We start from the raw sequence: 15,211 nt of genomic DNA, 5'->3' as shown, positions 1-15,211 counted from the left end.
TTGTCTGGATTACTTCTTTCACCTTTCTTATGAATTGGATTAATTATAGCTATTGTCCAGTTTTCTGGGAATTTTTCTGATATCCAAATCTTCTGTAATATCATATGGAGGGATGTCTGAGTTGCACTGCCTGCATTTTCCACATCTCTGCAAAAACCTGGTCTTCTCCACATGCTTTGTAGTTATATTATATTATATTATATTATATTATATTATATTATATTATATTATATTATATTATATTATATTATATTATATTATTATATTATATTATATTATATTATATTATATTTCGATAAACGCTAAGCTGAAACACTATAATTCCATAGTTAAACCAGAGGCAACCTATGCTAGTGAAACTTTATTCAAATTAAATGTAAAATCTACAACAGACAAATTACAGAAAACTGAGAGAAGAATTCTTAGAACAATTATTAATAAAAAACACCAAGTTGATGGACAGTGGAGATTGTTGCCTAACAACATTGTCTATCGTGAATGTGAATCAATAATATCTACAATGCGTAAAAGAAGAATTTCCTTTTTCTGTCACATATCAAGATTAGCAGACACCAGGATATTGAAACAACTATTCGATTACTTTTTGAAGAATAAAATCAATAATAATTGGTTCAAAGAAGTTCAGGACGATTTGGAAGAATTGGGTATAACTCGGCAACAAATCAAAGACAGAAAAGAGAAGAGGATTTTGAAGAACAAAAGCATAAGTCTCAAACTAAAAGCAGTTGAACGGAAACAATATACTATATCGGACACACAAAGGGCTTCCAGGTCGGAGAGGATGAAAAAGTTCTGGGAGAAGAAGAAGAAGAAATTAACTCAAATGTATTGATTTCAGTGCTCCAATGTGGGCGTAAAATATGTAAATAAATAAATAAATATTATATTATCAGGTGGTTTTTCATTTGTAATGCCAAATGGTGACTTATCGCTGTAAAATTCATCACATAGTGATATGCTTCCAGACATGAAATTTGCCCACCAATATCAGAATATTTAGCAGAGGATATTCAGTAACATGGCTTCTCATTGCTTGTTCACTAATGTGAAAGATCACTATAATCACTGTCACACAATGCTTATCAATTGTAGGGATTTCAGGACTGATGCCTATTCGTAAGAACTACTGTATTTCCCGGCATAACGTCGCACTTTTTATACCAAAATTTTCGAAACAATAGTAGGGTGCGACCATTATACGAAGAATTTTTAATACCAGTATTTGTATTACTCAAAAAATTTATTTATAACTAAATTGTATTTGATACAAATTTAAGATGCACGTAATACTCGCGTTTATACATCAAATTAATTAAAATAGTCTAAAACAAAATTCATAATTATTCACAACAATTCGGCGAATGTTTTACCAACCTGAAAATAAAAATGAACTTATTAAGTTAATTGTCATTAATTTGACTATTAAAGTTAAAATATTACACTTGCAAAAAATTATCACTTTGTTGTGAAATACGGACTTACCGGTACACAATTTATTCCAAATCTTCTGTGTTGCTATCGCAGGTTTCGGTATCTGATGCGCCGTCCTCGCCGCTGTTAATACCAGTATCAGATTCTTCGTCTCTCTGCCACATTGCGTCATCTTCGGATCCATCTAGTGCATTCAAAATCCCAGTCCTTTTGAAGCTCTTGGAGACTAGTTCAGGTGGTATAAGATCCCAACTCTTCATCACCCACAAACATAACAAGTCCAAGGGTGGAAGCCTGATATTTCCAGCGGGCGTCAATTGCTGATCGCCCCTCATCATCCACTCGTTGTAAAATCGACGTAAGTGGTCTTTAAAGGGTTTATTAATACATACGTCTAGTGGCTGCAAAGCAGATGTTAGTCCACCAGGAATGACTATCTGTCGTGTCTTATTTTTACTGAGAAGTTGCTTCATTTCGTTCATGAGGTGACCTCGGAAACTATCTAAAACAAGCAGAGCTGTTTGTTTTAGTAGTGCACCGGGTCTTCTATCCCACACAGTTTTAATCCAGTCCAGCATGAGTTCTACATCCATCCAACCCTTTGGTTGCACTCGTACATGAATTCCACGGGGAAACTGTATATTCTTAGGCATCGTTTTCCTCTTGAAAATGATGTAAGGCGGTAACTTTCTTCCGTCAGCTGTAATGGCTAGCATTGCCATGCATCGCAACTGCTCACTACCGCTGGTTTTCATGAATACACTCCGTGATCCTTTTAGCACAATAGTGCTGTTGCGAGGCATATCAAAAAAGATTGGAGTTTGATCGGCATTACTGATTTGAGAAGGCAAGTTCAAAGTTTCCTTGTGCAAACGTATGACAAATTGGTGAAAATTTACAATCTTGTCCGTGTAATCAGCAGGCAACTTTTGGCTTAGTGTTGTTCTCCTTCGCACTGACAGATTGTGTCGTCGCATGAACCCCTTAATCCACCCACGACTTGCCTTAAACTGAGTTATGTTGTGTTTGCGTGCTACCTCCTGTCCCTTAATTTGTAACATTTCATATGATACACTGCAGCCATTGCTACGTATTTCATTGACGTACATAAACATTTCTTCGTCAGTTATAGGAAACTTCCCTGTTTTAGGACCTCTAAATGCGCATCTAGAATGGTTTGTGCTTTTTAGCTTGTTTTTTCATTTCCGCCAGTCAAGCACCAACGTTTCACCCACTGAAAATGCTCTTTCTTCAGCTCTCTTCCCGTGCTGCATGACCATATATGGTCATATTAAGATAGTTAGCTACTTCTCAAGATTTCCTATTGCGACACCTATTTCACCACCCATAACTGCGCGTGCGGTACAGGCTGTTTCGAATTAAATGTTACCAAATTACATCATGATATTCAGATCACTTAATCACTCTTGCAATGTTAACAATCCAGTCGAGGTTTTCTTAAATTACATTTTTACAGTTACATAATTTTTGAATCAAAATACTTCTTGCATCTTGCAATGTTCATACAGTTCAATATTTCTTGCCTATCACCTAAAAGAAAAATTATTACACACTTATTTCAATACATAAAATAATTCCAGTAGAGTCCAGAGTTCCAACCAAAAATGAAATCCTACAGACACTTTAAATAAAAACTTTAAAATTATATTTCCACTATTGCAGTTCTCCGTCTCACCACATACTACAAATGTTTTGCAATATAAATGACTTTCCGTAATTGTTCACTATTAAAACAAATTATTTCTACAAACACCCCAAACACAAATTAAAAACTTAAATTCTCTCGGACACATGTCTACAGTAATCACGTCATTCACAAACAAATAAATGCGTCTGAGATCTGTCCATTCCAGAGCAGCCAATACTGTTAGGCAGCAAGGAAGCATGCAGCAATTTGTTATCAGTTGAGCTCGTTGGTTGCGACATACTAGTGCGCTTGCGCAAAGCTCGCAAACCAGAGCGTGGACGTCTTCATACATCGCTCTAGCTAGCGTGGTGTAGATCTACTGTTGTTGACCGTGTTCCGAGACGTCAGTAACAAACATTCATTTTTTCAATTTCTTTTAAACATACGGTAATTAGGTTAATATTTCTTCCCAGTTATTGATGATTTTACATTACTTTACTGATGAGTTTATAAAATAAAACTTTAATACAATTGGATAATAATTATCTTGACTGCTTGGGTAAAAGTTTTCATTCCATGCCCAGACACTTATGACGTAGTAGTAAGATAAGAGTCTAGCGATGACAACTGAGACATCGTAAATAATTCGGCTGACCATGCGCTGAATAATTCCATGGAAATCTGCGTTATCGTCTTGGATTTCACTTCATGCGCAATAACGCAGGAGCCGGCCCCATGGTGTAGGGGTAGCGTGCCTGCCTCATACACGGAGGCCCCGGGTTCAATTCATGGCCGGTTTAGGGAATTTTACCTGTATCTGAGGGCTGGTTCAAGGTCCACTCAACCTACGTGATTACAATTGAGGAGCTATCTGACGGTGAGATGGCGGTCCCGGTCTAGAGAGCCAAGAATAACGACCGTGAGGATTCGTCGTGCTGACCACACGACACCTCGTAATCTGCAGGCCTTCGGGCTGAGCAGCGGTTGCTTGCTAGGCCAAGGTCCTTCGCGACTGTTGCACCGGGGGGCGGGTGGTTGTAATAACGCAGAATTCTATCAGACCTCTTGTCTACTAGAAGACAAGTGTGTGTTGGTACCGGTATTTCCTGCTGACGTTGCCAATAAGCGATAACTTACAGCCTTACGTATTTCAAATGAGAACTCATAATATGTAGCTGGTGAATAAATTGTACACTGTCTCGCGACCATGTTATCAAACTGCCAATAGCCGGTGTAAGCCATGCATCATACATATACCGGTATTATTTATTTATACGTTGTGCAACATCTCGCAAATGTGACTGTGTTGCCAAATTGCCCATAAACCATACACGTATTTAAATTGCGCATTCATGTGCAACTTACATTGCAGTTCCAGATTGGTGAAAAAAATTTGGACATGCGACGATTATGCGATTAAATGTTTAAAGTCCGATTTTTGTATTGAAAATAAAGGATGCGACGATTATGCGGTGGCGACGATTATGCCGGAAAACACGGTAGTTAAGTTTTATTATTTTGTCAAACTGAAGAAGGAAGAGAGAGGAAAAGTGGCTTCATTTCTGTTTTGAGTCAAGTCCTTTATCTACACAGAGGGTATAATTTAAGACTTTGTAGTGGAGTACAGAGGAATAGGAGCACAGGGAAGTGGGGACATCCAGTGCAGTGCCCATAATAGTGAACAGATGTAATCGTCTCAAAGAATCGGCATGATTACACTTACAGAAACTAAATGAAACTGAATTTACCAGTTATATACCTACATGCTGAGGACAAATAAATAAGTAAATAAATAAAAATAATGTTTGGATCCACGATACTGTTGTGAACACTATTCATTAGCCAATTGTAAATTCTTGCATTGAAATCTGTAGGTGATATGTTATGTACTGAATGAGCCCGGTAAGATTGTAGATGTAATCATTTTGATGCATTATGTGCTGATGAATATAAAATACCAATTTCCTAAGCTACTCTTCGAAGCAACTTATGCGGACTGACTAGCATGCATGCCTGTATATTTTTTAACTTCTCCTGTGTGAGAGCTGTTCTCCTTCCCTGGTTTTTCTTATTAGTTATGTGACCAGTACTACGCCACTTGTGAATGAGTTGTTGCACATAAAGTTTTGATGGTACTGTTGAACCGGCAAGTGTCTTAAGCAATTTTCAAAGGCACCTTTTAACTGGTTTCTTCTTCTTGTGCAAATAACACTCAGCCAAAAAATTCTCTACACTGTATTGCACTTAGGCATCACAATAATAATCTTACAATACACCTCAAAAGTCAAATATTTACTAGCGAACTGAGCGAGAGAGCTACTGTAAGTATCTCCTGCGTCAATTGTCATCACTTCTTCATATTAGTATATGCCAAGCTTGACATAGGCCATATGGCGCTCGGCTTGGGGATTCCTGTGGCCTGTGACCAGTAGTGCGGAGTCTTAAATTATACTCCCTGTAGAAATGCACTATAAACATAACAACAAGTCAGCATCAGAAGAGGGAGCAATAGAAAAGGGGACTAGGACAAACATGAAAACACAAAAGGACATGGACAATATCTATATCTTCATACACTGCTGTCTTCAAATAGAAAGGCTCTCTTCTCATCACTTCCATTTCTAAATCCATGAGTGAAGTCCAGCTTCCTGGTGAATGTGGGAAGCAGAAACAAGCTCATTGGGGGCTGAAAAGAAACAGATGTGGGAGAATTGGGATTGATGAAGAGAAAGCCTTTCTATTTGAAGATGTGGAGCTTATCCTTGTTCTTTTGCGTTTTCATGTTTGTCTCTGTCTCCTTTATCTAACGCTGTCCAGCTAACTCATTCCTGGTCGCCATTTAAAAATTTATAATGTCCAATAACGGACCCTTTATGTTGGTATTATAAATTTACTCATTCGGAACAAATATTTCAGATTCCCTATAGGAATTAACATCTATATCATCTGATGGCCAAGCAGGCATCAATTTTTGGTAATGAGACAAAAGTCTCACATAGTGCACTGGCACTGCCAGTGGCTACAATTAGCCTACGCAGTGGCATCCATGGTATGCGCTAGCCAGCTTCTTGGTAGGTGTGCTAGGTACCAACTGATGAGCCCAGCCTAGCACATGAGGGCGAAACGCTGGCAACCAGGAATGAGTTAGCTGGAAAATTTATAATGTCCAATAACAGACCCTTTATATTGGTATTACATCCTAGAAGTGCGATTACTATCTGATGGCAAAAACCTGCACAAAGCCCCAAGCTTGGAGGGGAAAGTAGGGAAAAGAAGGTAGTGGAGGGTGTTACTAACTACCTCTCAGCTATTGGGAGCGAAATAAAGCTTTGCCACTATAACATGGTCACCAGGAGCCAACGAAAAGACTCCAGTAGAAACTAGCAAAGTGAACGCTCCTCCCCTCTCACTCACCCTGCTGCACGTGGACTTGTCTGCATACAAAACTCATTTAGTGTGCAACTAAGGTTTGGTGCCATCACATACTAATCGAGCTTCTACACGCTGCGCGAGTTTCCACTACTACCTGTGATGCCATACGAATTGGTTAATTGCGTCAAATTATATTTTGTGCGTATTTCCGCTAGGCTAAATAATTTTTTAATATTTAAAGAAATTAAAGGAAAGAATTTGGTGATAGGACAACAGGGTTTTTAGGTTGTTTAAATAACTCCTAGTTTCTAATATGTTGTAATAGTTTCAGGTGGCTAAAATGAAATTTTTCTCCACAAATTGGGGGGAACCTCCCCCCCCCCCAATCGCCATCGTTGTTGGCAGCCCTAAAGATGGTTTTTTATGGTTTCCCATTTTCATATTATGCAAATGCTCTGGCTATACCTTACTTTAGGCCATACCTAGCACCTTCTTAGTCTCACCAAAAACATATCTGTGTCAGCAGGGCTGAGTGGCTTAAGACAGTTGAAGCGCTGGCCTTCTGAGCCTACATTGGCGGGTTTGATCCTTGGCTCAGTCTGGTGGTATTCATAATTTTTCATTTATTTCTATACCTTCCAGAGACTGTATAATTAAATATTATTAAATATGCCAGCATTAGAGAAATTTTCAAGTGATTTCTTAACACTAACGGTAATCTTTGTACAGTGATGTTTTATAAATAAACCATATACGTCAACATTAGAAATGCACATAGTAATTATTCATAGTAATCATTGATATGTGCAGGTTAATATTATTATTAATAATCAATATTTACAAGAGATACGTAGGCAAGTCAGTAAGTATGTGCAATTTTGCTCTGATTGTATTTAGGTTGGCTCTATGGCATTGTGTGCTCAGCAGCCACTAGATGGCACCATTTTCTACATCTATGGTAGGTTTCAGCATTATCAGATCAGTACAGCTTGCGCTGTTGTGACGCAAAAATGGCCGCGTTACTATCAGTTTGTACCAAGGAAGAACAGCGTTCCCTAATCCCCCTTTTCTGTGGTCTGAGGGTGTACCAGGAGTGGAAATTCATAGAAGACTTTCAGCACAATACAGGGACAATGTTTTGCCGCAGCAAAGTGTTTACCAGTGGATTTAACAGTTCAAAAGGGGTCGCACAAGCATCAAGGTTGAGGAAAGATCCCACTGTCCGTCTGCAGCCGTAACTGATGCCAATATTGAACAAGTGCGTGATATGATCCTGAATAACAGACGAGTGATTGTTGATGACATGGCAAACCATACGCACATTAGCCATGGTTCTGCATATGCAACCATGCATAACAGGCTTAACTTTCACAAAGTCTGCTTGAGATGGGTTCCAAAGCAACTCAATTAAGAGCAGAAGCACAGTCTTGTGAGAATCTGTCGACAACTACTGGACCGAATCAATAATGCCGTCATAAAGCTGATATGCTGAAAAAAGAAAACATAAACAAGTTGCTTTACATTGCACCGAAACAAATAGGTCTTATAATACCAATATAAATGGTCTGTTATTGGACATTATATATTTTCCAGCTTACTCATTCCTGGTTGCCAGCGTTTCACCCCGGTGTTCTAAGTTGGGCTCATCAGGTGGTTCCAAGTAGCCTACGCAGTGGCCTCCACGGTATGCACTAGCCATGTGTCTTGGTGTGTGTGTGTTATTTACCAACTGATGAGCCCAACTTAGCACACTGGGGCGAAACACTGGCAACCAGGAATGAGTCAGCTGGAAAATTTATAATATCCAATAACGGACCATTTATATTGGTATTATGGTCTAACCTGTTATGTCTCAATATAATGGTAATAGCTCAATAGCTCCGTTCTGTATTCAAAAAATAGCATCATGATTTGATTTTTAGCAGCCCCACATACCAATACTTTAAGAGATGTCTCAATGGAAATATCCAAAATATGCCATTCTAACATACTCTTCATACAGTCTTCTAACATATTTGAAGATGCTCGTGTATGTCAGCCTCATGTTGATAGATTTACTGGCGTGTAAAACAACAACTGCAGGAAAAAATTGTGACTATACAGTATCTCGTAAACCTGTAAAGGAAGTTAGTGGGATATCTGAACAATAACATTATTATTACATATTTGTGTAGTGTGATGATGTTAATATACCACTTGCTATTTGTAACTTGTAACTTTCATGTGTCATCTTGAATATGATTGAATTATCTGCAGCCATTCGTTGTGGTTGAGGAGCAGAAGGATCCAGATCCTGAATTTTCTACTGTGGAGTTCCCTAACCCTGAAGAAGGAAAGAGTTCACTAGAGTTGGCAATAAAAACAGCAAATGAAAACCAATGTACTGTGATACTGGCTAACGATCCAGATGCTGATAGACTTGCTGTTGCTGAGAAGAGTAAAACAGGGTCAGTATCTCTTGACATACTAGTTTAATGTTAACATTTGTTGTTTGTATTGAGTGTCATATTCTAAGGCAGAATATTTTGGATCAGTACGCCTGCTCAGCTGCTTCAAGTTCAGTGATCTTAAATATATTGTTCAGATTATTTTTTTCATTTCTGTTCATTTTTATTTTGCTCTAGTACGAGGGCAATCCCAAAAATAAGGTCAGAATTCTGTTCGTGTGGCTGTTGGTCACTATATTGTGAAGAGTGTTTCCCACGCTTGCATATAAACATGCGCACGCCACACTAAGGCACACAGTTTTAGCTTAGCAGCCGATGAGAATGGAGCTCCCATTGGATGTTACTGCCAAGTGCGAAGTGCGCGCAGTTATTTGGTTTTTGAACGCAAAAGGTACTGAAATGATTGAAATCCATCGCCAATTGATGGAAGTGTATGGTGAGTTGTGCATGGATGTCAAAAATGTTCGTAAGTGGTGTAGAGAGTTTGCAGCCGGTCAGACTGAAATTCACGATGCTGACTGAAGACCACATGCGGCAATGAGTTGATTCTTCCTGCGCATTTCTTCAATGCTTTGCAGCCGAACAGTACAACTTTTTGGACTCAATTGTCATGGGCGACGAAAACTGGGTGTTCCGCTTTAAACTTGAGACCAAGCTACAATCACGCCAGTGGCAGCATTCCTCTTCGCCAAAGCTGCGGAAATTCAAGCAAACACAGTCTGCCAGTAAAGTCATGACAACTGTGTTTTGGGATTGAAAAGGGGTATTTTTGTTCGACTTTATGCCCGTGGGGACCATAATTAACTCTGACAGGTACTGTGAGACCCTGAAAAAACTCAGACGGGCAATTCAGAACCGGAGAAGAGGAACGTTGAGCAAGGACGCAAACATTCTCCATGACAACGCTCGTCCGCACGTCGCCCGGCAAACCATTGCTCTCCTGCAACAGTTTCAGTAAAACAATATGGACCAGTGACCTTCGATGTTAGGCCCCTTTAAACAACAAGCATCAAGTAAACATCATGTTCCCTAAAGTTGAAAGAACATTTGGCTGGAATATGATTCAGCACCGACGACGAGGTGAAAGATGAGGTTCGCAACTTCCTGAACAGCATGGCGGCGAGCTGGTGTGACATGGGCATTCAAAAACTGTCACAGCGGCTACAAAAAATATGCATCTACCAAAATGGTGATTATGTAGAAAATAGCTAAATGTTCAAGCTGTAAAATGATGTAAACCATTGTAGAAATAAACAGGTCTATGTATTTATAAAAAAAATAGGAGACCTTATTTTTGGGATTCTCTTCGTATATTGTACTCTTTTTTATGACCAAGCAAGTGGTTGTGTGGTTAGGGGCACGCAGCTGTGAGCTAGCAGATACTAGGTTTGTGAATCCCACTGTTGGCAGGCCTGAAGATGATTTTCCGTGGTTTCCAGTTTTCACACCAGGCAAATACTGGGGCTATGACTATGGCTGCTTTCTTCCTACTTGTAGCCATTTTCTATCCAATCATCACCATAAGACCTATCTGTGTTGGTGTGACATAGAGCAGATTTAAAAAAAAAACTCTCTTTATGACAGTATAATTTGTGAAGTTTTCAACAAAAGTACAATGAATGAAACATAATATTAAAATAAATGTAACATAGCATACAAAACATTCTACAACAGAAGCATGAAAACTCCTGAAAAAGTTTCTAGTATACAGTGATATTTTTTATTGTTTTACATAAAAGGTAGGAGGGAAATGTGAAAATGGGCAGAGAAGATTATCCTGGGTGCTTTGAAAGCTTTTTAGTGAGGTAATTCATTTAGCATGTTCATAAGTGGTGTAGAGAGTTTGCAGCCAGTTGGACTGAAATTCACGACGAACAAAGGAGTGGGAGACCGTCAATTTCCATTGATAAGTAACTGATAAGTATATACTATACCAGGAAATGCCCATACTTTATAGATTGAAGAGCATGAGATGAACACAAGGCATGTACTGTACATTAAATTGGATAAATTGGAGGGGTACAGAGAGTGATAGCGTTTTACTTCGAATGAAGTTCATGTCTATTTTAAACTGCTGATTTATTAAACAAAGTCAAGATTATATCACCTCAGTACAGTTGGAGATCAGTTAGGCACGATGTGTGTTTATCCTCTTGTTGGCAATGTTCCGCGTCGAATCGCTGCTCCTTCCGTCTTCACCTTAGAACAACTCTCGGCACCATGGAGCCACGCACCAATCCCTCGAGGGCTACTCTGGACGGTTTTGAAGTTCCAGATGTTCTGGAAGGTCTCGGAGTTCAAGTGGCAGGGTTTGCTTATATGGAATAATTGAGCAGGCACATGTATAAGTTCCCTGGACTTATAGGATGGACGAGTAAGGAGTGTTGTTACCACAAAGACACACACACGAAATGCTTATATACGATAAGAAAGAATTTCCACCTTATCAATACTGTTTATTGTAAAAAAAAATATCCTACAGTACTGGTTTCGACCTTATCTGGTCATCATCAGCTGAACATAGTTATGTACTTTTACATATATGTTAGGCAATAATTGACATTACTCTGTCTAAAGGGAGATGCCGTGAGGAAACAATATGTCTGAATGTGTCCAAATTGGGCATGCTAAATATAAACCGAATATGTCTTATCATTTAGGGTACGTGGGTATAAAACTGTCTTGTTTAAGACTTGGAATTTGACTATGCAACCTATTCTAATGCTTAAATCTAAGTCATATGTACAAATACAATAAACACATTAAAATACATTAAAATAACATGTGTAAAAACACTTAATAGGTTTGAATATGCGTGTCTTGCATATATCTTCATTTGACTCCCGTGTTTGAGTTTTTATCCATAGTTGTACATCAATTGGTGCTTGTGATCGTAGGTTATGATGTGGGTCTCTTAAAATGTTCTATTATTTGCTAAAATATGTCTTCATCTGTACATATATCATAATTATATACATATGTGATGAAGGCCAAAGCTCTTATTTCCATGTATGACTTTTTCCATTGTACCCTGCCGTGGTATTTTAATTGTAATCTCTCACTGCTTTTTAAAAGACAGTGTATTGTCTGAATGGATTTTTCTGTAACTCTCTCGTGCCAAAGATACGTTGTTCTGGACTATTACCGTGTGTTACACAACATTGCATTGGATTTATACATCATATATATATAGGTAATAATAAATTGTGGTTGTCCAACCCTTGTCCCATTTCCCTACGGGGTCGGGTGTGAGGTGAGATGAATCTGTCGTGGCGGGTTTTTATGACTGGATGCCCTTCCTGACGTCAACCTCATCAGAGGAGTTCATGAGATGAAATGAATGACGTGGTATTATGATAGTAGGGAGAGGGAGAAACCCGGTGTTGGCCCATAACCTACTCCTGTCAAATAGCACCAAGGGGTCTGCTCAAGGCTTAACGTCTCCATCCGACGGAAGAATCACCATCAACAGCGTCATGTGCCCTCACTCCATTTTGAGCACTGCGGAGAGGTTTGGAATTTAATCCAGGCTTTTGGCACGCAGTCTAGTGATTAGAAATTTTATACCACCACCTCCCCTACCCTGCCGGCCAACATTCTGATGGTGAAAATTTTTTCGACCAACAGGACTCGAACCGGCTAACCTCGGTGTCAGACCATTTAGACTTCAGTGCCTTAACGGTCATTATTTTATTATATTATTATTTTATTTTATAAAATAATTTAGTTGCTTCCTTATTCACAAATTCTGGCTTTTAATTACTGTACATGTTGTAAACTATGTAAATATCAACTGAAGCACAACTTTTGTAAAAAAAAAAAAAAAAAAAAAAATGTATATTGCGCCGTTCCTGCGTCCAGGTAAGGACGCACAAGATCCAGGCTAGCTCAAATTATAATAATAATTGTCACTATTTGTCATTTACGGGCTATGAGTTCCGATTGAGAAGAAAGAATACCGAATTATGTTCAAGGAAATATCTGACTCACGTAGAAGGACGTCTCTTACTCGCATATTAGCTAGAATTCCCTATGGTTTACCAGATCGCCAAAAATATGAGTACTTACAACTAAGTAACTACTCTAAAAAAAGGCATTAAAAGAAAGGTTGATATTTTAACGTATTACATTTATTATAAACTCAGTTCATTCCATAAAAAGAATAACATAATTTCTCCTTTTGGAATAAAAGTAATGAGTGTTGGGCTATGCCTTTATCTCAAAATTCATTTCTGGTAACATTGAGTTAAGGTTCTTGAAAGAAATGAAATGTCAAGTTAGGATGCTTGAAAAATAAATAATCACGATCTTAGAAGATCTCAATCGAAGAACTACTTGTCTGGAAAATATCTATTTGAAAAGGAAAGAAACTAAATTAAATGACGGTATCGGATAAAGAAATATTGGGTAATGACAATATTAAGCAATGAACATATCAGATAATTAAAATACTAAATGATTAAAATATTGGATAAGTAAAATATTAGATGCATCTAATGAAGAAAAATAAAGTTTACATCACAACATAATATGTACAGTGTCGTAGATTGAGGGTGGTTCTAGAAAATGTAGGATGCTGGTTCATATTTGGCAGTAAACCTCTTAAAGAAAAAATTGGAATCACATCTTTTCTACATGCAATCAAATACAGTAGAGATAATACGCGACACTGAGCGAGATATCGAGGGACAGCTACTGGAGCTCACTCTAGCGAATAGACCTGAACAGTACTGATTCTCTCATAAGAGCACGTGTATTTTTGTGTGAAGTTTTTGGTGTTATTTATGCGTTTTCAGTGAGTTGACATAAATAAATAGTAGTTTGTGTCATTCCTTGATATCTCCTCTCAATATGAGGGGAAAGGTACGTGCTGTGTTTGGCTGCAGTAATTACGAAGTAGAGAAAAATGCGTGGTCGTTCTTCAGGTTCCCTCGTGACAAGAACATGTAAGTAATATTGTGTTTGCATATATATTCTTCCAGTGACAGAGATTTTTATAGTACTTCATAATCTTCTGACCTGCTCGACCCATATTTTAACTGGCATAAAATGTAATACGCATATTTTATTCTATAGTGCAGCAATTAACCTTCAATACCGATGTGTTGTTGTAGGTGTGATCTGTGGGTTTTGAAATGTCACAGAAGCGATTTGGATAAGGTGTACAACAAAGAAGGGACATTATGCTTATATAAGAATTATAAGATCTGTTCAGATCATTTCCAGGCCAGCGACTTTCGAAATCCTCGATAACACAGCCAAGGGTACCGGTATGTTACTTTTTGCTCTAATTGTACGTAAATATTCCTTAAAGCATCACTATCGACAACATTTTCATATTTTTCTTTCTTTATCCCTCTTCTCAGATGAAAGCCGGGATTTTATAGATTATCTTTCTGTTAGTAGGCTTCATGTTAGGAGGAAAATTGTCCAGCTATTAAATGTTAATTCGCCGGGCTGAGTGGCTCAGACGGTTAAAGCGCTGGCCTTCTGACCCCAACTTGGCCGATTCGATCCTGGCTCAGTCCGGTGGTATTTGAAGGTGCTCAGATACTACGTCAGCCTCATGTCAGTAGATTTATTGGCACGTAAAAGAACTCCTGCAGGACTAAATTCCGGCACCTCGGCGTCTACGAAAACCGTAAAAGAGTAGTTAAGGGGACGTAAAACAAAAAACATTATTATTAAATGTTAATTCATTGCATCATATGTGTAAGGAATATCTGTTAGTAGGCTTCATGTTAAGAGGAAAATTGTCCAGCTATTAAATGTTAATTCATTGCATCATATGTGTAAGGAATGTGCCGATATTTTTATTGACAAGTGTCTTAATGTGATGATACAATGTTTTTAAATGAGAAAAAAGACAAATCCAACCGTAAGAGTTCAGGCATAAATGAAAGATCAAGCCATTTCACACCAGTCCATTTCACTTCTTGTTTATGTGTCTAATTTCAGTCTTTGAATAATAACCTTGTAAATAATTCTTCACTCATTTATCCAGAATTGCTTTAGCAACTTCGAAGTTAATATCTCAATAACACTTTCTTTCTAGACGTAATTTATTTATCCATTTCCGTATATACATTTGAATTGATATTTGAATTTAGCGCGATTTGTTCAGGTCAAGCCACTAGGAGCGCCACCATCGAATTGTCTCCCATTTTAGCAAGGCGAACTCTGTAAGTGTCGCGTATTATCTCTACTGTATTTGATGAAATCTCACAAAATTAAATTCAAACGTTCTGTTTTCACTCGTCTTATTTACGTTAACTTACGGAAATGCAATAAC

General features: G+C 38.1%; 1 protein-coding gene across 3 annotated transcripts in view; it reads left to right on the top strand.

Moving 5' to 3' along the window:
- Pgm2a (phosphoglucomutase 2) overlaps nucleotides 1-15,211 on the top strand; it is a 192,279-nt gene that overhangs the window by 33,367 nt on the left and 143,701 nt on the right. For all 3 annotated transcript variants that reach the window (XM_068229280.1, XM_068229279.1, XM_068229281.1), the window contains exon 6: nucleotides 8,729-8,919. In XM_068229280.1, coding sequence (XP_068085381.1) covers nucleotides 8,729-8,919 — 191 coding nt within the window. The remainder of the gene's footprint in view (nucleotides 1-8,728; nucleotides 8,920-15,211) is intronic.

Source organism: Anabrus simplex, chromosome 9 (assembly GCF_040414725.1).
Source record: "Anabrus simplex isolate iqAnaSimp1 chromosome 9, ASM4041472v1, whole genome shotgun sequence".
Classification (NCBI taxonomy): Eukaryota; Metazoa; Arthropoda; class Insecta; order Orthoptera; family Tettigoniidae; genus Anabrus; species Anabrus simplex.
The sequence above is the reverse complement of the archived record's forward strand: the minus strand, read 5'-3'. Positions and strand labels throughout refer to the sequence as shown.